Source organism: Lichenostomus cassidix, chromosome 1Aa, assembly GCF_008360975.1.
Source record: "Lichenostomus cassidix isolate B80296 chromosome 1Aa, HeHo_3.0, whole genome shotgun sequence".
Classification (NCBI taxonomy): domain Eukaryota; kingdom Metazoa; phylum Chordata; class Aves; order Passeriformes; family Meliphagidae; genus Lichenostomus; species Lichenostomus cassidix.
This window is the reverse complement of record NC_139480.1, coordinates 48957264-48982037: the sequence shown is the minus strand read 5'-3', so window position 1 is coordinate 48982037 and position 24774 is coordinate 48957264. Positions and strand designations below refer to the sequence as shown.

General features: G+C 54.0%; 1 protein-coding gene and 1 pseudogene across 1 annotated transcript; both read right to left on the bottom strand.

Moving 5' to 3' along the window:
- Positions 1 to 1996: 1996 nt before the first annotated feature.
- Positions 1997 to 19982, bottom strand: KCNJ4 (potassium inwardly rectifying channel subfamily J member 4). Its single transcript, XM_085048767.1, has 3 exons — positions 19607 to 19982; positions 8007 to 8182; positions 1997 to 6791 (listed from the first exon to the last, which is right to left on the bottom strand). Exons 2-3 carry the CDS (start codon positions 8027 to 8029, stop codon positions 5459 to 5461), a joined length of 1356 nt encoding a protein of 451 aa, XP_084904893.1. The 5' UTR covers positions 8030 to 8182; positions 19607 to 19982; the 3' UTR covers positions 1997 to 5458.
- LOC146443762 (uncharacterized) lies at positions 9628 to 11315 on the bottom strand (annotated as a pseudogene).
- Positions 19983 to 24774: the final 4792 nt, after the last annotated feature.

The window sequence follows — 24774 nt, the reverse complement described above, 5'->3', positions numbered from 1 at the left end:
TGCCTGCTGACCACGGCAGGAGGAGAAGCCTGTGCAGCCCTTCCGAGAGCTGCCTGCCATCTCAGCTCCTGCTGCTGTGACATCTCCCGGCCGTGGGATCCCGTGCCGCAGACAGCTGCGAACAGACAGCCTCTCCTGGCTCTCCTGCCTCTCCTGGCTCCGCTGGCTCCCCTGGCTCCCCATCCCTCTGCTGTCCCCCTCTGTCTCCACCAACGAGGCTGCCCCAGCTGCCCTACACCACCCCAAGCTCTCAGCATCCCAGCAGGCTGCATTCCCTTCTCTCCCCCTCCTGCACATGCAGCAGCAGCCCATCCCAGCTTTGCGGATTTAGCACAGGGCTGGTGCCTGCGGGGTTTTCCAATAGTGATGCTCCATTAGGGCCCAACTCTGCTCTTACCATGGGCAGTGCCAAAGTACCATTGACTTCGTGGGGGCAAGCCCTTAATGGCCTGGGAAGGTAAGACTTTTTTTCTGGGTTGTTTTTTTGGGTTGGGTTTTTTTTTTGTGACATTTAAATCAATGGTCACTTCATATTGCCTGTCCAAAAGCTGGAAGAGACCTCAGGCCCTCCTGCAAAGGCAAAGAAGAGCTGCTAAAGCTCAAACAGAAGAGGAGTTTGCAGAGGTCACAAGCCTGCACACAGCTGCTGGAGCAGTGCCATGTGTCCTATCCACTCCTGGGCTAAACTTGGATGAAACCAAGCTGTTTGAAACCTAACGTGTTTGTCCAGAAGCACAAACATTTTCAGCACAGCTTCCTAATAATGGAAATCCAAAGCCATTTTCTCCCCAATTGAGATTATTGTTGTGTTTCTTAAAAATATTTTTAGTTGCAGTGTGTACCAAAATGTTTTGCTGAGCAAGTTTTGTGTGAGTTGAAAGGTGCCAATGACGATTTCTTTTCAAAAGGGTTGTCCAAAAGTGTCACCAAAAATAAAACATGAAACAAGTTTCTCAAGTGTCATTTCACAACAACAACATTCATTTGAGAGCTGGCAAGAGTGACAACAGCATGGTTAGTTGTCATGGGGTAGAGGATCTGAACCAGTGCCTGGATCTTATTCATGGGGAGAAAGTCCTTCCTCTCCCCATTGTCTTTCTGGTATTTGAATAGCTTTCAATAATGAGCCAATTAAGATGTTTAGAAGTAAGACAGGAAAGAAATATGGATGGGGGTTGAATAAACAAAGAAGCAGTGTCTTCCTCCTGAAAAGCAAGTTGCCAACCCCTCAGGATTAGAGGCAGGTCTTAGGGAAGCAGTCCCTCCATCAGATCCTGGAGGAGGGAAGGACCTCAGGGACATCATGCTCTCTCATGCATTAAAGGTATCTTCTCTGGAGAGCACAGGGCAAGGAGATATCATCTACCTGATGCTCACACACTGTGTGCAAAAGGTAAAATAGCTGGTGTGTTTACAGTTATGGATGGCCTGGACAGCTGATTTGCAGAATCCTTAAAAATGTCAAGCCTCCTCTATAGCAAACAGTTTTCCAAGATGGATTCTCCCAGTGGCTTCTCGCAGGCTGTGTAAAGGAGTCCCCAGCATACAGCCAGAGAGGCACTTGTTGAGATAGATGTTTCTGTGTGGCACTTTTGTGAATGTCACTGGGTGTTTATGGGATGAAGTTGTGGTGTGGAATGGGTTATGCCTCCATGTGTGGCATTCACAAGTAGGCACATGCAGTGTGTACCTGGGCACGAGTGCTCTGGGATTCCAGTGTGCAGGTAAAGAAGCACCTGTGCAGAAGGATGTCCTGCTGCTGTGTATCAGCAAAGCCTGTGGGCACATGTGCAGCTTGCAGGAACAGTCACTGGAGTGCTGCACCGTGTCGTTGGAGGGGCTGTGTGAGCCAACAGCAGCACAGCTGCATGAGGAGTGTCTGACAGGCAGAAACTCACCCATCACCTCTGTTTTCCTACACTGGCTGTTTCTCTCCTTCCCTCTGCCCCCTCCCCTCAACCCCCTTCTCTCTCCCCTCTCTAATGATCTGACAGCATTGAAAGCTTTCTTGCAATTTTATTATGCACAGCAGGGGTTTAGCTGAGTATTCTTCAATGCCTCACTGTCTTCTCCGCTCTGATGCCACACATGACATGAAAACATCCAGCAAGTTCAGACAAATGGAGGGGGCTGGAACCAGTATGGCTGAATGATGCTTGTTCCCTCAGATTTGTTGCAATCTTGTCCCATTTTTCCAGGCAGCAGTGATGACCTGTGTGTTGCCCCAGCCTCTCCCTGGTCCACCAACCTTGCCTGGCATCTCTGCACACTCACTCCTTGGTTATGAGCCTCCCAAGAGGCTGTGAGCACTTCATCCCCACCAAGCACTGCCATCCCAAGGATGCTGTACCTCAGTGAGGGAGGTGCCCAGCCGTGAGGGTGTCCCCTCTCCTGGAGGCCACCACCCCAGCCTGTGTCCTGAATGCCCGTGTCCTCGCACGCAAAGTCCTTCTCTCTCGCTCCATTAGTTTGTTTCCATGGCCAGTGGCAGGCACACGACTCTGAAAGCTGGATTAAAAGCCAGGTCAATACCAGCCCCTGCTTATTCCCTCAGGGGAAAATAAGTAAATAATGAAAGGAGGGAGCGACTTCATTTCCTAAACCAGCAAACCCTCAAATTTAGTGCTGAGAGAGGCACCCCACTTCCCGAGTGGGGAGTATTGGAGTTCTGAGGAGAGGCAGCTCTGCCCCAGCACTGGCAGAACCAGGCAGGATGGCAACCACCCAAAATCCAGTGTATCCATAATTTCAGTGAAGACTCTGAGGTAAACTGCTCTGCCAGACGGGCTCTGGAGCTGAGGAGCACTACAGGAGTGAGGTAGAGGCTGAGGTACTTAGTGCCTTCTTTGCCTCAGTGTTTAATAGTGAGACCAGTTGTCCTCAGGGTACCCAGTCTCCTGAGCTGGAAGACAGGGACAGGGAACACAGTGAAGGTGCTACAATCCAGGAGGGAATGCTTAGTGACCTCCTACACCACTTAGACACTCCCAAGTCTGTGGGGCTGGATGGGATCCACCCAAGGGCACTGAGAAAGATGGCAGAAGAGCTCACCAAGCTGCTTTCCATCATTAATTGGCAGTGCTGGCTGACCAGGGAGGTCCCAGGTGACTGGAGGTTAGCCAGTGTGACACCATTCTACAAAAAGGGCTGGAAGGAGGATGTGGGGCACTACAGCCCTGTTAGCCTGACTTGGTGCCAGGAAAGGTCATGAAACAATTCACCTTGCCATCATACAGCACACACAGCACAACCAGGGAATCAGGCCCAGCCAGCATGGGTTTGGGAAAGGCAGGTCCTGCTTGACCAACCTGATCTTCTATGACAAAGTGACCCACTTAGTGGATGAGGAAAAGGTTGTGGACTTCCACAAAGCCATTGACAGAGTCTCCCAAAGCATATGTCCTGTAGAAATTGGCTGCCTGGAGAAACTGAATGGGTCCACTGTTTGTTGGGTAGAAAACTAGCTGCATGGCTGGGCCCAGAGAGTGGTGGTGAATGGAGTTTTTCTGGTGAATGGAATTATTACAGTGAGTGGAGGAAAACAGGGCAGAACAGCTGTTCTCCCACAGAACCAAGAAATGACCATGTCTGGGTCTATACATATCTTGTTAGTCTATTTGTGCTCTTTCTCACATGCACTTCCATATAACCTCACTTTCTCTTCCTTTTATCCCCTTCCTTCTCCACCATCTGCCTCCTGTGTCTGCTTCTTCCTCTCAGTCCTGCTATTTCCTTCCTTACCCTTCTGCTTCTTCCCCTCTTTCTTTTGCTTCTTGGACCAATTCCAAATTGATATTGAGATGCTTTTTTTCTGCTTTGTAGATCAGGGATTAGGTGGGACATAATTTCTTCAGCCATTCCCCACCATAGCACAACTATTGGGTACCCAGAGCAGCTTCCTGAGCCCCCTGTTTGTCTTTCTGTCCTCGTCTCATTTACAGTTTTGAAGGGGTGATTCTGCTGCTCCTGAAGGAAAATGCTAATCAGATTTTCATCTCTTTCATGAAATGGCCACAGAGTGGATGTTACAGGTCTAGCTTTGGCTGATTTTCTTTTTCTTTTTCTCATTTTCTTTCCACTTGCCTCAAGCAAAAAAGAGAGGCTTTGGGGGGTTTTTATGGGGTTTTTGAGCTTTCCAGCTAGAGCATATCCCTGGCTCTTCACCAAGTATAGCTATAACCCTTCCCTGGGCAAAACTCTCACTATCTCCAAAGCAAACAGGATTGTTTGACCCATCCTATTGGTAATTTTAATGCAAATTATTCCCTCCATCCATACATTTGTATGACCTTCTCCCTGAGCAAATTCTCTGGCCTCTTACTGTAGGGCTTTACCAGAGAGGCCCAGAACTAGGGAGCCCTCATGGTGGAGCTTCCAGGCTCCAATGCCATACAAACAGCAAACACCAGAGCTAATAACCTTCATCAGTCTCTATACCAAGCTGCAGCCTTGGGGTCTGTCCTTTGCTTCCAAACCTCCCCTTGGGATATTAGACTTTATTAAAAATAAATAGTTACAAATTCAGTTTTACAGCTGATGACAGCAGGGAGAAGAATGGAGGAGGAAAAAGGAGCAAGTGGAGGGTCTGCTGTCCAGTCAGGTCACCTGTCTGTCATCCTGGCTGTGCTGTGCCGTGCCGGGGAGCAGTCTGAGTGTGGCAAGCACAGGGCCCTGCCTCCTCTGCCAGGTATCTCAGGAGAGGAGCAGAACATGTTTTTCAAGAGGACTGGGAGAACTGGGCCTGAGTCCATGGAGCCGAGCTGCTTCTGGAGGTGGCAGACACCAAAAGCCAAGGAGAGTGCAGAGTAGCCTACGCAGAGCGTCCTTGTCTCCTAGCTTGGCGTTTGCAGTGGAAGAATGTGGATTTCAGTTCTCCTTCTGCTTTATATACAGAATCATGTGCAACAAGCAACAAACATGCAAGTAAACTCCTCCCTTGAGATCCTTCCCCACTCCCTCCAGGAGTCCTAAACTCTCCCTTCCATCCTCATCTGGTCAGTGCTTAGGTGTGGCTCCTCTCCCAGTGACGGTGATGACCCTTGACAGCCATGGGGACTACCCAAAGTGAGAGGGGACAGAAAGTCTGCTGTAGCCTCAGCAGCAGAAACACTTGCTGTAGGTCCCAATCTGTCCACTGAAGGCAGGGACTCCTGTCACCTCTCCAGAGACAAGAAACCAGGCCTGCTGCTCTCCTGTCTCTGGGCAGGAAAGGGGTTCTAGCCCAAGCTGCATGCCTGGGAAGAGTAGTGCATCCTCACTCCTCTCCCAGGCAGTATGACCTCACGAGAAAGGGAGAATATCAGAGCAGCTCCAGGCCTTGGTGTTCTCAGGGGCTGAGAGGCAATCATGGGAAGTATTGCCACCATTTGGTGGCACATTTGAAGGGACTTATCCAGTGTATGGGTACGGAACAGAAGAGACTGTGGGCAATGGGTGTGGAACGGGGAGGCTGGAGGGGTTAGATGGCTGACTCCCTGCGGTAAGAGATTGTATCTAGAGGCAGAGTTGCCTGGAGCCGCTCCAGGTCCAGGTGGCTTCCAAAATCCATCATCTGGATGATACCTCCCTCCTCCTTGCTGTTGCCCCCTAACACCACACCCACTTCATCATCATCTTCATCTTCCTCATCTTGACTGACAAGTGCCAGCTCATTCTCGTAGCAGAAGGCACTGGGAGGTGGTGGAGAAGGTAGGATGGTCATCTTGCTTTCTTGCAGCTCCCGGGCTGAGCAGCAAGGTGTGCCGGCCACCTCGTACGTCTTGTGAAAGCGCGAATAATCCACCTTGTAGTGGTTCTTCTCCTCAAACACAACCGGCTCAAAACGATGACCCCAAAGGATTTCACTAGCAAGGTAAGAGCTTCGTGCCTGTGTGGTCATGGCTGTGGCTTCCACCATCCCCTCCAGAATAACCACAATCTCAAAGTTCTCCGTCTCCAGCTCTTCCTTGCCAATCCCATAGAGGGGGCTCTCCTCATCAATCTCGTGAACAATAATAATGGGTGAGACCAAAAATATACGATCAAGACCCACATCATAGCCCACATTTAGGTCCCGCTGGTCCAGGGGGAGGTATTCCCCTTCCTCTGTCATGTAGGGCTTGATGAGCTGGGCTCGGACGTGGGCCTCCACAATGTGACTCCTCCTCAGGTTGCCCACCCTCCACATGAGACACAGTTTCCCATCCCTCACGGAGATGACCGCATGGTGGCTGAAAAGGAGGGTCTGGGCCCTCTTCTTGGGCCTTGCCATCTTGGCCATGATAGTGCCAATCATGAAGGAGTCGATCACGCAGCCCACGATGGACTGGACCACCACTGCCATGATGGCCAGCGGGCACTCCTCAGTCACGCAGCGGAAGCCATACCCAATGGTTGTCTGTGTCTCCACCGAGAAAAGAAAAGCCCCCAAGAAGCTGTTCACGTGCATGATGCAGGGCTTGAGGAGAGAAGGACCACCCGCCACCGCCGGTGCGTTGAGGTCGCCGTGGAAGAAAGCGATGCACCAGAAGAGGAAGCCGAAGAAGAGCCAGGAGACCAGGAAGGCGGCAGAGAAAATCATCAGCATGTACCGCCAGCGCGTGTCCACACAGGTAGTGAAGATGTCGGCCATGTAGCGCTGAGATTTGTTGCTCAGGTTGGCAAAGTAGACGTTGCACTGGCCGTTCTTCTTTACGAAACGGTTGCGGTGCTTCCGCCGGGGAGAGTGGCCCTTCCCGTTCCGGCTGTGCCCGTTCATGCTGCCCAGCGCAGAGACCTTGTGTCCATCCTCCTCGGTGGAGACAATGCTGTACCTGGGAGGAGAAGGGACAAGCACTTCCATCAGAAATACATGAAGGGTCACAGCAACCACTGAGACAGCAAGGGCAGGAGGCGTGGATGGCTCGCAGGGCTACAGCACCACCCTGCTGGATTTCACAGCAGCACATTTCAGGGATTATTGCACCATGGTGCCAACCTGACCCAACTGGCGCAGATCAGCTGGAATGTTTGCTGAGTGCTGCTGCCAGGAGGTTACATCTAGCAGAGTCCTGACAGGACAGCAAAACAGCAGCAGCTTGTAGCTCTGTGGTTTCTTCCAGCCTTTACGGTGAGGAGGAATACAAGGCTTTGAAACCTGGCAGCAGCTGGGGTGGCCAGGAAGCCTGGAAGCAAGCACCCACAGCTTGACCCCGTTTTGGCCCTCATATAATACAAGGCTGGGAACTTCTATTTTCTCCTCTGCTCTGCTCACTGATATCATGGCATGTGGTGACAATGTTTATACACTTCCTGCACTCAGGACAATTCTGTTGCCACAGCAACACGTGTGGCTTCCAGCATCCCTTATCCAAAGCCAAAGGTGTAATTTGGAAATCAACAGCCAAAGCCCTGGCAGTTTCCTTGGCAGAAGCTACACACACACTTTCTGGGAGACCTTTGCCCTCTGGCTCCCCTCCCTCACAGCCAGCTCTGACACTGCCCCTCGTGTGTGATAGTTGCAGATACTCCTTAAAGATGTGATGGCAGAAGATGCACTGACCACTGAGGAAATCAAGAGACTGAGAAATCACTGAAGCACGAAGACTGTTCTTCCCTCATGCCTGACAAGCTGCAGCCTCACAGCATCCTGGGGGTATCTCCCTCCCACCCTACAGTGTTGACATGTCAGCTGGAGTACTCCAGTGTGGGCCTCCATCCACATGTCACGGCAAGGAGAGCACTGGTGGCTGGAGTTGTGATTCCTGGGAGCATGTGGTTCCTACAGTGCTGCTGGAATCTGTAATTTCTGGTCCAGCACCATGCAGTGCTTTACTTCTCCTCCAAAGTATTCCTCCAAGCACTAGCCCTACATATGGCATGTTTTAGTTTGGAGGAGAGAGGAGTCATTCCTTGCAACAGGAAAGCCCCTGACAGGTAATTAGAGAAGAATATATCAAAAGACATGCTGAAGGTAGGGTCTGAGGGGCCAGATGAAGAGGACAAGGTCACCCAGGGCAGCAGCAGGTCTTGAGGGGAGGGTTACTCACCGATTGACTCGGACGCTGCCCATGGCTCACTCTGTCATCAGATGTCAGGGGGCCGTGGGAGCTGGCAGGGCGTGGGAGCTCATGCAGCAGCACTCACACGGGACTGAGCAGCTCCACGTTTCACCTCTGGCCAGCTGGGACCAGCACTGCCACTGCCATTGCCCCTGGGCACACACCTGGCAGAAAAGGACAAAGCAAAACCCAGTCAGAGCCTCGCCTGACAGCACCCGTCCCAGTCCAGAGCACTCCCAGCCTTTTGCTCAGGGTGTGTTGGCTCAGGTAGATGAGGAGCTGATGAATACAAACTGGGAGCATGGCTTGCAGACCCCACACTCCCCAGCATCTCCCACCAGCAGAGGAGCAGGGCCAGCCGGTCACTGGTCTCCAGATGAAGGGCACAGCAGCTGAGCAGCTCACAGGGCCCTCATCCTGAGCCACTGTATATTAATATCAGAGCTTACACCAGGAAGAGAGCTCAGCCAGGCTAAATACCTTGCACACAAGGGCTAACAAAGCACAGGAATGCACAGCAGCCCTCAGGGATCCCCGTCAGCCCAGCCTAACCCAGGGGGGACTTTCTTCTAGGGTGTGCAGAATATCCCCCCTTGTTTGAAACAAAAGAAGGAAAGCAATAGGTGGAGCCCGAAAGGAAGGGCTTAGGGGTAGCCAAGGAGAAGCCAGTTAGAGGAAACAAACCTTGTGACATGCCCTGTGGACAGCATCCAAGGAGCAGCTCAGCAGCAGAGCCCTGGGAGGATGTCCAGTAGATGTCAAAACCCAGTCCTCCCAGAAGAGAAGAATAGGGAAGCCAAAGACTGAAGAGCCAGCCTATTTCACCTGCTCAGAGCTGCTGAGAAGTGAAATGCACAGAGGGGGCAATGACTCACAGATTAGGAAGGGCTTTGTATACCCATGCTAATCCTGCACTGGAGCCTTTGGATTACACCAGCCAGTGCAGAGTGTGAATGCAGACAGAGCCAGCTAGTTTGCTTCCTCCCAGTCTCATCGATGAACAGCCACTGGTTGCCAGACGTGGGAAAAATCCAAGGATTTGGGGATCAAATCTAAGGTTTAAAGCTGCTTGCAAATGGTTGTACACAGGCAGGAGAGAGGAACAGCAAATGATGTTGTCTAAGATGGAAAAGCTGGTGAGAACCATCCTTGTCTCATCATCAGTGCTGCAGAATGGGGCTGTACCTGGCCAGGGGTGACCACCAGTTTTCCCCAGTTAGGACCACCAACTGAAAAACAGCGAGTAAGGAGCTCCAGACATCACCTCTGATGGGATGAAAGGAAGCAGATGAAATACAAGGGCTTTGCTCACCTCCAGTTCAGGCTGGTAGAGCTGTGGGATGGGAAGAGTGCTGCATGCTGTGGAGCTGTGCTTTCTTCTGGCTCCCAAATGGGGGTCCCTGTCAGCCAGAGCTGTGGCACAGCCTCTTGAACAGAGCCTAGCATGGCTGGACAGTGCAGCTCAGAGCCTGGGCAGCATTTGCTGCTGGCTCTGCAGTGCCCAAACAGAGTGTCAGCAGCTAAAGCCACATCACTACCTGCAACTGGTCCTTAATCACAAGGAAAGTATTTCCACAAAGGATAAAGGCTACCAGTCTGAGCACACACATTTGAGAACAGGAAAGTAAATGCTTTTATTTGCAGCAAATGGCTGCAAGTGGGAGACCCATGGCCTCGGACCCTACACTGATCCAAAGAACTCACACAGAATTCATAGATCTTTTTGTGCTTAAAATTTGAGAACTTTTCTGCTAGATTCAAGGACCTCAGCAACAACAGGCAGCACTCCTGAGGCAGAATCTGCCTGTGGGAGCCATTTGTGCCCATTATGAGCTCGTGGGGGTTTTGCCTGGTGAAATCTATGTTGTCCTTCACTGCTTCCAGGCCAGTCTGCTCTCCAGTTTTCATTCCCCAGCTTGAATCTCTTCAGCTGTCCTTGGAGAATGAAGACCTTCTGCTTCAGCCTCTCCACGTTTATTTCTGCATCCAGAGCCCTCCGTGTCATTACCTGGAGATGACACTCAGTCTGCTGGACTAAGGACTGGAGCTCTCGGGCTTCCCTCTCTCGTTCTTCCTGGCTGGTCTGCAGCTGATCCTGCAGGCTCGACACCATGCAGGTCTGTCTCTCCAGTTTGTACCTGAAGACATCAAACATTCTCCTGACCGAGGCATTGTCCTTCCTGAGCTCAGCATTCTCACTCCCCAGCCTGCCATACTGCTTCCTGAGCTCGTTGTATTCCTCCCTGAGCATGGCACCCTCCTTCATGAGCACAGCGCTGTCCTGCCTGAGCTTGTCAAACAGCTCCTTAAATGCAAAGTTCTCTGACGTGAGCACAAGGTTCACATTCTTGAGCCTTTTGTTCTCCAGTAGGAGCATGCTGTTCTCCTTCCTGAGCGTGTCGTAGGCTGGCTGCAGGGACAGGGACTCCCTGTCCTCACCAGCCTCCTTGTGCAGCATGTGGGGCTCTGCTCCCCTGGTGCTCTCTGGGTGTCCCACAGAATTGTCACTGGCAGGGGCAGTTGTGGCAGAGGCCTCTGACCCTGAGTCCTGGCCTGAGCCATGCTGCAAAAAGTCATGGGAGCCATTTGCTGCTGCATTGGCTGTTGGGAGAGCTGGCAACTTCTGATGCTCAGGACGGTGATATTTCAGGCTGGACTCCTCATCTTCAGCCAGGCTGTCAGACGTTCCCATGTCTTTGTAAAATGGTTTCTGAAACTCCTGATCTTCCTCCTCATGCTCCAGTGCATGCCTGTCCAACCACACTGGTTTATGTTTCACCATGTACCTGGAAGGTAGGAAAAATGGGATGGGTTCTTCCAGATCCTCTGTCTGATTGTCATCTGAGCTGTCAATGCCCTTGCTTGAGGGTGAAGCATGCTCAGAGTTGCAGTACTTCCTTGATTCTTCAATTTCATCATTGTCACCATCATCATCATCATCATCTCCCAAGCCTTGCGATTCTGGGTAGATCATCATCATTAGCCCAAGGAGCCTAAATGGCCGTGACATTTTTCAGGGTGCTCTGGGCTGCAGCAAGCAGGAGAATCCAAAGTGTCCTCCTGGAGCACAGGTCATGCAGGCTGTTTACACTGACAAGCAGTTGTGCCACCCTCTGCAGCCCCAGCAATGCTTGTTATGGCCACCAAAATCCCTCTGTTTAGAACACCTGGATGTTCAGTAGGGAGAGGAGAATGAGATACCTCTGCATCTGGGCTCTGGGGACAGCTGGAACCACCAACATTCCAAGGTCTGTGATGTCACCATGTGTGCTGAGTTGTCAGAAGCAGGGGAGGGGGAGGAAGCAATCAGCTGCTGTCCTGATCCTGTCTAGGACTGCATTAATTTTCTTCAGAGTAGCCAGCACGGTGCTGGGTTTTGGATTTAGTGTGAAAATAATGCTGATAACACAGACACATTGGAGATGTTGTTAAGTAGTAGCTTTCTCTAAGCCAAGGACTTTTCTGTTTCCCATGTTCTGCCAGTGAGGAGCTGCACAAGCATCCAGGAGGGAGCATGGCCTGCTCCAAGCTAGCCAAAGGAATATTCCATGCCACAGAACACCATGCCTGGTATATAAACTGGGGGAGATAACTGGAAGGGACCAGGGGACAAGCTGGGCATCAGTCAGCGGGTGGTGAGTAATTGCTTGTGCATCACTTGTTTCTCTTGGGTCCTGTTATTCTCTCTCTCTACTTATTATTATAATTACTATTATTATTATTGATTATAATAATGATATTATTAGATTATTATTATTATTATTATTTGTTTCAATTATTAAATTGTTCTTATCTCAACCCACAAAGTTCACCTTTTCTTTTCAATTCTCCTCCCCAGTGGGGCTGGGGGAGGTGAAAGGGAGAGAGGGGCTGAGTGGTACTTAGTTGCCTGCTGGGGTTAAACAACCACAACTGCAAAAGGGGTTTTTTGGCAGCAGGAGGATAAACTGTCCTCCTGGCTGAAGAGCTGACCCCAGCTTGGGGGTGCTGCCAGTGGGCAGAGAGAAGCTCATGAAGCCACCTGAGACCTCCAGTGTAAAGGAGGGACAGAGCCCATCTGGCCCAGCAGCATGGGTCAGAAGGGACAACCCTGCCCCACAGGCTACTGAGACATGTCCAGAAGCAAAGTCAAGCCCCTGGCATTTTGGGCTCACCCTGGGCAGACATAGGGGATATCACTGGTGCTTTGGCCAGAGGCATCACTCCAGGCTGGACAGCCAGTGAAGGGTCTATGCTGTGGTGCTGCCAATCTGATTCATCCCCTGCTGCCAGCTGGCACAGGGAAGTGTTAGTAATACCGAGTGCCACAAACTCAGAGCGGCACGAGCCAGGAGACGAACAAAAATAAACACATTTCCCACTTCCACCCCAACACACCCCCACAGCGCGTGGTGCCGCCATGGGAAGGACAGACAGGCAGGCGAGAAGCCCTGGGCTGGGGACTGCTACCACATTGGGTCACTGTCCCTCCTCAGCAGCTGGTGGCCCAGAGCCACCACTGACATGCCTGTCTGCAAAATCTGGCCAGCTTGGCCAGATTGGCAAGGCCAGAGGCCTTACCAGGAGCCCAAGCCCCATGCAAACATAGTTCAAATGGCTGTGAAAAGGTCCCATTGCAGCTTGGAAATGTGAAACACAAATGAAATGAAAAGGGAAGGCTCAGAGATGTCGCCAGCAGGAGGGGATTATATTCATATCATGGACAGGCACCTGCCTGTCACATGGACAAGGGGGAGGAAAGCCTGGCTGAGGACATAGACACGAATCTGGAGCATGCCTGAGGACATTTCTTGGAGCTTGCTCTGCCTCCTGGAACCCACACGTGGAGGAGGAAGCTGCAGGGTCAGTAGCAACTCCTATGGAGTGGGATGAAACCAAGCTGGTGGGTGCAGAAAGGAGAGATGCTAGGCAGGAGGCTGCAGTCTGGACAGACGTCTCTCCACCCCTCTGCTGCCTGTATTTCATGGCCTGTGGAAGCCCCCCAGCCCTTTGTGAAATTGCTGCAGCGTGGACATCGTAGCCATCGAAACTGTCAGCCAGGTGCGTCTCCAGGGGCCAGCAGCTGCCTCCAGCCTCAGAGCATCCACTACACTTTGTTCTTTCCCAACCACTTTCCCCTGCCTGTGTCTTAGATTGTGCAATGCTGGGGACACCACCACGGTGCTGCAGTCATCTCCTCCTTCCCGTGTGACACTGTGCTCCAGCAGCACAAGCCATTGCACCAGCCCACGCTGCCACCCTGGTTCTGCTCTGGCCCTGAGCAGACACGTGGGGATGCAGTGCTGCTGTCCCTTCCCAAGGGATCTGCAGGCTGATAAGGTCAAGGAGTTTGGTGCTGCTGCAATGTCTCCATGGCTCCTTCCCCAACACAGGGCGCAGCGCCTCGCACGTACCAGGCTTTCTCCAGCCCCTGCCAGAGTAGATCATATATTGTCAATCCTCCTTCAAATTTGCAATGGAAGAGTCTCATGAAACAGAACAGAAAAGTCCACGCTAAAGCACTCCCCCACTTCTCTTTTTATAACAACCGTATCTGGTGCTCTGGGACATACACTGTGAGCGACGGCGATGGAAAAATCCCAGGGTATTTTTACTCTCTTAGTCTTTGCTTTATCTGGAGTTGTCTGGCAAATGCTTCCCTCCTGTCTGTGGTCAATACCGCAGCCGCTGGTTGCGCTCCGCTTTGTGCCTTTATCCCCGTTACCGGCTGCGGAGCACCGGCTGGCTCGGGATCAGCATCCACAGCCCCGTCCTGCCAGCTCGGGCACGCTGACAACATGGCAGATGAACCTCTCTCCTCTTGGGGAGTCAGGGCGGAAGCACCCGCAGCACCTCTTTGCCTTTTTGCAGAGCCTTGCAGACCCACAGCGTTCGGCGTCCTCTCCATCCTCTTTGCAGTTCTGTCTCTTCTCCTATTCAGCATGAATATTCCCAGGGTTCATGCCGGGGCTCAGGGGGCAGCTCGGTGCCATGGGGGGCTGTCCTGCCACCAGAGTCAGTGGCCGAGCTGTCGCTCCTCTGTGCCACCAGGGCAGGGTGCCAGGCACTGCACGGGCACACGCGAAGGCACAGTCACCGTGCAGGAGAGCTTTACCGTATTAAAAAGGCAAGTGACATATGGAAGGTGAGGGGAGGAAGCTGTAATCAACTCTATACCATTTTTATATACACACTTCTGCCTTTTCGTTCAATAATTATAAATAGATTAAGTGCCAACAGTCCCCATCTGCCCCTCAAGGCATGATCCGCTGACCAGTTTCCCTCTCCAAAAGAGGATTTTATTCATGTGCTTCTGCCCGGTTTATATTTTGGGGTGGAGTGAGAAGGGGGGATATTTTTTCCCCCTGAGAAGCTCTGGAGCTTGAGGATGGGTAATATGAAAACAAAACAAAATGATTTGAAGTTAAACCATCTCAGTGTGTGACTCAGAGCTATTCATAGCTCCCTGAAGCCAGCTGCAGCAACGGAGCCAGAAGGATTCTGCCCGTATTATTATTCCAATTACCATCTGAATTAAAAGTTTGAGCAGTGATCAGCCCACATGCTGATGGGAGGGGGAGAGAAGAAAGCGAAGAGAGAAGGAGAGAAAGAGTGAGAGGGAGAAAAAAACAGATAAAAATGGGAACCACACAAAGGTCCCCAGGATGACAAAGTCGGGAAGAGGCACAGAAAGGTGACAGCATCACCTCCTGCCTGCTCCCACACCACCCCAGCGATCCCTGCTGCGGCTGCACCGTCCAGACAATGGTGCTGCAAGAACAGCTGCCTGCTCCCCAAGATCTCGGACTAGAGGGGGAATACCCCATGGCGGGGCTGGTGGGACTGGCACTGGCATTCACCTACTCGTCTCTGGCCAAAATGGGGCTGGGGGTACAAGACAGAGAGGCTGGGGGTTGACTGAGCAGGATTGGAAGGAGAGGTTGCTGCTGGAGTGGCAGCTGGGGAGAAGTCCCTGCTTTTTTTTGCTGAGTGAGGTAGGTGGGTGTTATTCTTTGTAGTTGGCATTATAGAAAAAATTAAATGCTCAGAAGGCCCCTGGCCTTCCCTGGGTGGTGTTTTTGGCCAAAAAGGAACCGAGCTTCTGTAGCAGCCCGGGTGCAAACCACATCCCACCTGCTCCTGAGGAAACACAGGGGCATTTCAGCTGCATGTCAGCTGCAAGAGCTGAAAAACTGAAGGCTGTGGGGTGTCCCTGAGGTCCTCACGTCCCTGGCAGATGCAGTGCACTCAGGTCACCTCCTGCAGCTTCCCAGCTCAACTGCCCAGTGCAAAAGGCATCTTCCCTAATCCCCCCCATCCCCGGAATTCCTTCACTGGGCATCCTGTCCTGCAGGAGCCTTGATGTAAGGCCATTCCCAGCAGCATCCCTGTGCTTCGGCATCTCTTCAGCTCAAAGTGCCTGGCCATGCTGGGTGTCTTGATGGCTTTTGGCTAGTCAGGGGACAAGGATCATTATAGGTGTGCAGGAAAAGGGGGGCAAGGGTGGCTCACGTCATCTGCCTGCCTGCTGCAGTTGAGCTCTTGACAGGGCAGGGATGGACTGTCAGTGCCTCTGCCAAGCACCCAGCAAGGCAGGTGCCCGCAAATGGTTTGTGACTGATGATAACAACAGTGACAGCAGCAAGGGCGAGCAATAACCAGGGCAAAGCCTGCTCTGCGCCAAGCCCCGATCGAGAGAGGCTGCAGCCGCTGCTCCACACCCAGCTGCTGCACGGCAGCTGAGCTCCCAGCCTGGCCTCGCTGCTGAGCACTAACCCACCGGTGAGAGGGGGAAAAAAATCTCCCTTCAGCTCCCATGTCACTATGCTGACAAGGAGCTGAGCAGAGCCACGAGCCTCCTGAAAGGGCCCCAACTTCTCCCCTTTCAGCCGTGCCTGCTAGGCACCAGAAACAGAGCAGAGGGAGCATCCCAGGTAAGCTGCAAAATCACATTCCCGCAGAGAGCAGATCGAGTATTTCACTACGGGTTTGCTGACTTGTCTTGCTGCAGCTTGATCCGCCAGGTTTAACAATCACATCTGGAAGGTGTCAAGCCTAAGTGCTACCCAATTCAGTACAGAGGAGCATTGTCCCCTCCGTCCCCTACCCCCCAGCTCTCCGACAGGGCAGGATGGGGCTGGGGCAGAGCAGGGAGAAGCAGGACACGGCGGCTGCACCCTGCCAGGACTGCGATATCCCCCCCGGGGTGCTGTCATACCCTGCTCCTCCGGGCTGCGACAGTCGCTCCCGCTGGCATCCTGCCTGCTCACCTGCCTGTCGCCTGCTGGCACTCGGTGCTGCCCGCAACTTCTGCCTGCTCACCTCCACCCAGACACGAGCCTCTTTTCGTGGTGGTGGGAACAACGGGAACGGGAGAGGAGAGGACTTCTGGGGCCGCTGTGTCTACTCCCGTGGCAGGCACCGCCTCTTCGTAATGCCGTCGAGCTTTTCAGAGGGATGAAGCGCCTGTCTGCCCAGCCCCTGGGATCCCCGGTGCCCTCCAGCCCCGCACTCACCGTGCTGCCGGCGGGGCCGATCTATACAGCTCTCACGGGGCTTTACTCTCCTCTACGGCAGCCACTTTTGACATTCACTTGCTCTTAAGGCTCCTTTCAGCCGGTCAGTCTGCGCGGGAGCTTAAGCAGGCTGCCAGCAGAAAGGGAGCGGGCGAGAGGAGAGGGGAGAGCAGAGCTGAAGGCAGGGGAGAGGAGAACAGGCAGCAGAGAGGCAGCTGGGACAAGGCCAGCAGCTCATTGTACCAACGCTGGTGCCGCTCGCCAGGGAGGGAAGGAGGTGAGGAGAGGTGTCAGGGTCATTTCTCTGAGCCTTTTGTAGGGGACAGAATGGGGGACGCTGTTTCCCTCATTATCGAGCAGCACCAGGCTCCCTCTGAAGTGTTTCAGGAGGAATGTTGCCATAGAAATAAAGCAGCCGTCCAGATTGTGAGGGGCAGACCCACCGGCATGGTGGCAGCAGCGTGGGCAGAGCGGCGGCAGGAGCCCCTAGCTGGTGCTGAGGGGCAGTGCCGGGCTGCAGGGTGTCCTGTTCCTCTCCCTCCACTTTCATTTACAGTGAGAGCAGCAGTGGTGCTGCTCTGCCAGCATGGCCGGTGCCAGGACATGATGGTCATCTCCTCCCCAGATAAACCAGGGGGTGAATGCCAAAGCTGTCCCTGAGGCAAGCTGCCTGCTGCCAGGCTCACGGGAGGACGGGCGTGGAGGAGCGTGGGTCTGTGGGGCCGCAGGGAGAGGGTCACACTGCAGCCTGATCCCATCCCTCACTGCCATCCCACGGCATCCCCTTCACTGCTGGAGAACGAACCTGAGAGGTCTGAGGGCGAGAACCACCCCAAAGGCAGCCCTTGCTAGTCCCCAAGCTCCCCACTGCCGGAGACTCAGCATCTCTCCCAAGAAGGGGCTTCCATCCTAACCATCTCCATTTAACACCACCTTGTCTGGGGAGGAAAACCAGTGCCGGTTCCTCTGGGGGTTCCCTGCGAGGCTCCCTGCCCTGGGCAGGGGCACAGGAGCAGTGACGTCAAGGAGCAGGAATTCAGCCTGACTCAGTTTCGCAGCGCTGCGAGGCAAGCGCAGACAGCTTCACTCAGCCCTTGCCATTCACAGAAAAACGAGCGCCAGCGGGAGGCTGGGAGCCGCGTGGATGAGTAAGGGATCGATTGCTAAGACGCCAGCATCCATCTATTGATTGCTGGCCGCGCTGCCGGGTTAAGCCAACCCAGTGCAATAACGAGGCGGGATTGGGGGACTCGCTGAGGGCAGAAGGCCATTAAGCGCTCCGCTCTGCGTCTGCACTGATGTCAGAGCGCGGCGGGCGCAGGTATCCATCGCCGTGCCCTGATCCCCCTTGCTGGCACCCTCGTGTCACCACCCCAGGGATGCAGCTGCTTCCCGGGCGTGGCTGATGGCTGAGCTTGGGGTGGCCAAGAGGCTGGAGGGGCTAGTGAGAATTGGTCCTGCCAGGTAACTCCATCCCTCCCCAGTCCAGCCACCTCCCCGCTTTCCGGTTCTCCTTGCAAACCACGGCGGGGGGCTGCGAGGGGCAAGGACCACTGCCGGCCCCCTGCCAGCACCACACGTCTGGGCGATTGATCTTAGCATCCAAACAAGGGAGAGAGATGGAAGGAGAAAAAGGTGGAGGAGAGGGAACCCACTTCCCTGCAGATCAGCCCTCTCCAGCTTATCCTCTCTGTGGCCATCCTCACCATCCGTCCTCGTCCCCACCACCCCCTGTCCCCACCAGACTCATGCTTCCCTCCTAAGGCACATATTTTCCCTGTCCTTATAATTATTTTCAATGGCTGCAAACAGGAGTGGCCAAGTGCCGAGGTGTCTCAGGCTTCAGTGGGTGCCACTTCTGGTGGTGAATGGAGAAGGGACACATTCCCATGTCTCTGTCAAGATGTCACTCCCCATGCACCTGCCTGGTCCCTCCCAGGCTCCAGATAACCCCAAGCCCTGGGCTCATCTTCACACTTCCCACCTCCTGTGGATGCCTCCTCCTGAGAAGCCAAGGAGGGCACAGAACAGGGTTTGAGAGGAGTCTTGGAGCTCCCTCACCTCTGCCAGGCGTTCCCGTGTACACCGTCACTGTCTGCCCTTCACGGCACACCCCCGAGGGGAGGAAGGGGGGAAAGGAGAGGCCCCAGAGCTGCTGTTTGCTTTGCCATGGATGGAGTCAGGGCTGGGCAGTGGGGATGGGAAACTCCAGGCTCTCACCAGAAGGATTTGGTTGACTCCAGGCAATTTGCCCAGCAGAGAGAGCCTTGGGGGCTGAAGGGCCAGGGGTGTCCGAGGTGATGTGCCAGCACCACGCAAACCTGCCTGCCCTCTCCTGCCCCGGTGGGGATGCTGACCTTGCCAACAGGGAGCAAAGGCAGAGTTTCTCTGGTAGTTTGCTCATGGCTTCCTGCTGAGCTCCTTCACCCACACCCACTATCCAGAAGACCCTTTGCACTGTGCTTGTCTGGGGGGTGTTTGACCGCCACCAGCACGATCAGCCATGCTGGGACTAGGAGAAGTGGAAGGTGAGGGAGAGGGGGGCAGGTCTGGAGCCCGAAAAGCTCCACAGGCAGCAGGAGAACAAACACATCCACTTCAGCCCCATCTGCACCCCAGAGCCTGGAGAGCAGGTCTCCAGCTGCCTTCTCCTCTGCGAACCGGCCAGGACCGGCACGGAGAAGAATCCACAGCGCAGGAAAAACAAAAGGTGAGCAAGACCCAGCCCAGGGCGAAAAGACTCTAAGAAAACACGGGGAGCTGAGAAAATGAAGAAGTTACCTGCAAAGCGACCGAAGTGCGGGTGGCAAGGGGGCGGGGAGGGAAGTTGGGGAGGTTTAGAGGCAGGTGCCCACCCCTGCCCCTCGGCCCGCGGCCGCCCGGGAGCTGTGCGCCAATACGCCATGCACACAGGCAACTTTATTATTCACTGGCACGCTCACACGAAGCCACGCATCTCTCCCTAAGTTATATTTATAGCTGTTCCTCAGAGCGAACGCGAGTGAAACAATACATTATTTTCCTAAGGGAGAAAAAGCCCTTCCCGCTCTCACGCCGGTGAGGAGAGCAGCGAGCCCCGGCACCGCCTCTTACCCGGGTCCTGCCGAGGGCTGCCGCCTGCTCCAGCCGTGCCGAGCCAGCATCAGAGGAAGGGGAAAGCGGCCGGTTTCTCCATCTCACCATCAAATGCCTCAGCCGGACCGGAGGAATCAGGGAAGTCTCTCTGCAGCCCTCACTCGCCTCCAGCCTAGGTTTATTTTTTTCCCAGCCGAAGAGCTACTTCTCCGCTGCGACCTGCTCCTCTCCTAACTCTGCCCTGCCCACGCCAGCGCTCTCCTTCTGCCTCTGCCTCTCAGAATTTTTTGCTCCCAGGAGCGTCCATCCCACGGAGTGCTGATGTGCCTTCGTGGCTCAGCGACGGGTTCAGGTCTCCCCCTCCTGCCTGGCTCCCTCCTGCTCTGGCACTATTTGCCCGTGCCCCTTGCTGCCCCCCTGCTCCAGTCCCCAGATCCCCCCTCTCTTCCTCGCTTTGCGCTCCGCTCCCTTTGCCTGGCTGCCTCTCCCCCTCGCTGATTGCTATGCAGTCTGTAGCTGAGAAGTCAGTAACTCCGTGGTAGGATCCAACAGCTTTCCGCTACTTCAGCCCATCCTCGCATGTGAGCTCAGAGCTGCGGAGCCGCCATGGGGGAGACGAGAGCAACCAGCGGCAGCGGGAAAGGGATGGTGGGGCCGCCAGATGCCCCCAAGAAGGTGGATCCTCCTGCTGGGCTGGTGCACAGAGATGAAATAACTACTGTCAGAGGGTGTTTTTGGAGGATGCTGGGCTGACACCTCACCCTGAGGAAGGACCAGGCTCTCCCAGCTGATGCAGAGGGTTTGCTGTGGGGCATTGCCTCCCCACTCTACAGAGCTGGTGGTTTCCTGCCGGGATGGGTGATGCTGAGGACAGGAGCATGGACACATGGACACACTACCCTCGAGCCCTCAGGGCTCCAGGACAGTGAACAGCTACCCTGCCAGGAAACCTGTCCAAGAAACCTCTTCTAGGTCTCCATGGCCAGTAGCATCTCAGAGGCTTTGAAAAGGTCACTTCTTGGTGACATGGAGAGAAGGGGACAGAGAGACAGAGTGACAGAGGGCCAGGGGACTGTGCTGCAGCAAAGCCAGAGGCTGAAGAGACCCCTGACCATACAGGCAATGGCTGTAGGCACAGGGTCCTGGGGGACAGCCCTGCTCCAGGACAGAGTTTTTCGAGGACATGGTTTCTGTCTTGGTGTCTCATCTGCTGTCCCCAGTGTTAAGACCTGCACTGAAAAGTCAAAAAATATTAAAAAGAACATTTTTTGTGTCTCCTCTGGGCCCCAGTCCTGCAATGATCATGATCCTCCATCCCAAAATCATCCCAAGGTGTGGCACACGGTATGACCCCTGCACAACATGCTTTGGAGCTTGCTGTCCCCTGCCAGCACCAGTGAACACCATCCTGTTGAGCAAAGCCTGCTCCCACCTGGCAAAGCCCCTGCCAGGGAAGCAGAGGGTGGGTTTGGTAGCTCCATGCAGAGGAGCAGGTGCAAACCAGGAGCACATCAGCCTCCTGAATGGGTTGGTTCACCCCAGTGCACCCAAGGCTGCTCCCTACTGCTCCAGTGCAGGATCCTGGGGGGCTGCTGTGCCTGGATGGAGCAGGGCCAGCCTGTCCATTCCCTCTGCAGCCATCCCTATGGATATCTAGTTAGGTGCAGAGGGGTACTTACTTGCCCAAAAGCCCTGTTTCTAGGGCCTGTGGGGCTGCTTCCCAAGAGCTACTGGCCAGCATCCACACAGCTGCCCTTTGGCAGAGCATTCCATCCCCCTGGCACTATGACAGGCCTTTCCTCTTCACGTGGTGAAAGGATGAAATGGAGCTGAGACATCTTGCTCCTTCCCAGAGCGGGCAAAGCCACCGAGTGCAGCCCTGCAGTCACCTCAGCTTCAGGTCAGCTTTTCCCCTCTCTGCCTTTTGCTCCTCATCCCAGCTCCCCCGAGACCTCACCGTACTTCCCTCTGCCTTTGCAGCAGGAGGATGAATAGCTGCACCTTGTGCATGGTGTGGCAGCCCAGCACTGCCAAAGAGGCACTTCCAGAACCAGCGAGAGGGACATGGGATGTCGCATGGAAGATGCCACCGGCCCCTTGCTGTCCCTGTGCCCCCCGGGTGCCACGCCCTGACCGCCCCATGGCCGCCGGCCCCAGCAGCGGGGTGGCTCACACTCGCCACCCCCGCCCGTCTCCACCAGCACCGTCTTTAATAAGAAGTGTGGAATATTTTAGCACCTATGGAAAAGCCACCACAGACGGTGGTGGCAGCCGTTGCCAGGGAGACGCTCCCAAAAATAGCCCCACTCCGCCAACCTTTCCCAGTGCTGCTGTGGGGATTGAGGGAGGCAGAGGGATAGAGGGATGGAGGGATGGAAGGGTGGAGGGAGGGATGGATGAAAGGAGGGAAGGAGATGGAGAGATGGGCAGAGGAATCTTTGGAGGGATGAATGGAGAGGTGAATGGAGAGAGAAGGAAGGAGGTGTTGTTGAAAAGATGGAGGGTGGAATGGATGGAGAGAGAGAGAGTGAGAGAGAGATGGCTGGACATGGATGGAGAGATGGGTGGAGTGGAAAGCAAGAGCTCCTGGGAAGGTGAGCAAACGCTGCCTGCCACTTCTCCTGCCTGGGCATGAAGAGAAGTTCTACCTCCATGCCAGCAGCCCCTGCTTGGACACCCATGGTCCTGCATTCCTGTGATACCAGCTAAGCCAGCACAAACCCTCAAGCTGACCCTGCCCTGAGCGGGTCTGGCTGTGAGTGTTTAAACAAGAGAACAAAGTTTTGGACTACTTAGCACCTGCCAGGCTCCCTCTTTGATCCTCCTCCAACCATCCCATCTCTGCCCCCCGTGTTCCAGAACTGCCCAGCCAAACTGACCTGGTCATGGAGGCAGAGATGGTGAGACACAGAGATGCCCATGGTGCTCAAGCCCACCATGTTCCCCAGCCCCTCTGGGAATGTAGAATCATTTCCCTCTCAGACAAATCCCTGACGCTGCCCACTCTACCTGGAGGTCTGGATGCAGCCTGAGCTACATCTTGCAGCAGAAATGGAGTGGGACACCTGGAGCCCCACCAGGGGCAAAAGCACAGAAGCCTTCCTGAGAGAAGGAAACAAATATTTTAGGTTAATGATTAGGAAACCCCCGTTTGTCCTTCCTCTCATCCCATAGCCATCACCTCACAGGACACTCAGAGGTGGAGAAGGGCCCTGGATGAAGCTGCTGCTGCCTGGCCCAGGGTCTCTGCAGGAGGAGCCTTCCAGACCAGCAGAGGCAGAAAGGGAAACCCCAAAAATAGAACTAAAGGGGGGGGGGGAGGGGGGCGAAAAAATAAACCAAACAACCCCAAAATCTCATTTTTAATATCAAATCCCAGCTCACTTGCCTCCTTGTCACCCTGGCGACATTCCTTGTGGTCACCATGGAAACGGGAGGCATGGAGAGAGCATCACCACGTGGGGTGGTGGCAGCACCCGGCATTATTTTGGGAGGCAGGGAGACACCCGGCGCAAGGCGCTTCGCATCGCGGCAGGGCGGGAGGAGGGAAGGTTTATTTTTACTTGGTCCCACTTCATGTGCCAATTTTTTCTTCTCTAAGAACCTGGGTGTCCCTTGCCCTGCAGCAGCTTTCCTGTGGCCCTCATGTGCCACACAGGAGTGTCTCATGGGGACACCCCAGCCCTACCACCATATCCCAGCAGGGTGAGCTTGATTGGGCTGCTCCCTTGAAGTCCCTCTAATGGACACCTCAGCTGGTGTTTCCTGGTGCCACAGAGGGACTTGGAGCCCATCAGTTCTTTTTGGGAAGGTGCAAGATGAAGAGAATAAACCTTTGCCACCCACAACAGTTTTACCCCTCTGCAGGGGGTTTCCTTCCCTGCGTGGGACAACAAGCTGCAAAGAGGACAAGAGACAAGCTGCAGGGACAAGAGAAGGATGAGGACTCTCAGATATTGCATGCCAGGGGATTGGAAGGGGTCTCTTGCAAGAGAGGACCCCAAATCTGTTCCTCCCCCCCAGCTTTACACCCCTGTTCCATGGGTCAAATCTCCTTCCCCACTTGCAAAAGGACCTGGCATACCAGGAACCTGCAGGACCACCAGGCTTGGCTTTCACCAGCACCCACATGGCCTTGTAAAGCCCTGGTGAAATCCCAGGCAGCTCCACTCTCATGTCTGGAAACCAAATTCAGCCAGTCCCTATCCTTTGCCAGTCCTCTCCTTTGTTCTAACCCACCCTTCTCCCACCACACCACTCCCTGCCTCAGTGCCCTGGCTGGGAGCAGGCAGGAATGGCTCCAGTTTTGTGGGGCCAAGCAGGTGTTTTCCAGCCAGGCCTGTGAATCCATCTGGAAAAGCCCTGTGATGCAGGTGCTGGAGCGTCAGAGAGGGAAAACACAACCGCCAACCTAATGGGCAGGGAGGAAATGTATGCAAATATATTCAGAGAGGGATCCGGTGATGCTAATAGGCTTGTTAATCCTCTCAGCAAGCACCAGGGATAATATTTTTACACTTCAGTCGCTAAGGGTTTTACTCCAAGCAAGTCCATAAGGACAGAGAGAGATGGGTAGGGGATTGCCACTGGTCATGGCTGGGGACAGGGAGGGCAGCAGCCAGAGCCAGATCCAGGACAAGAGCAGGCAGGGTCACACCATCCAAGAGTAACCAAATTAGACCCACAGCCAGATGTGGTTTGCTCAGGGATGAGGAGATAAATGAAAACTTCAATTTGGTTGTGCTAAAGTAACTTTATATTAGTGATTAGATATTGAATATCTAATTGCTGGGTCTTGATGCAGAGGTGCCCCCACTGCTGCCATGAGATCTCCCTGCATAACTGCTGCTCCAAGGACAAGATTTATCCAAACCCAGCTGGTCACCCAGGGCTGTTTTCAAAGACATTAAAACTTTTTAACAGTCACTACTGAGCTCCTTTCTGTGAAATCTATAAACCCAGCAGCAACCATGTGCTTCTTTCACTCAGCACATTCCCTACGTTGTTTGTAACCCTCTTGCAAGAATCCAGGATTAATATTTTCAGTGAAGTTTGTTTTAAACCAGCCCTTGGGAGGATCCTTTTTTCCCCCGGGGCTTTGCTCTGGGATCCACATTGCTCCAGAGAGGACACCTGAAGGCAGGGATGCCTGGCAGAGCAGACACCAGGGAATGGCTGAGCATGAA

Excerpts from the sequence above, each read along its gene's own strand:
- KCNJ4 (XM_085048767.1), bottom strand. The coding sequence starts at position 8,029 with ATGGGCAGCGTCCGAGTCAATCG. Across the intron at positions 6,792-8,006 it reads GGCAGCGTCCGAGTCAATCG|GTACAGCATTGTCTCCACCG; the intron begins GTGAGTAACCCT and ends TTCTCCTCCCAG.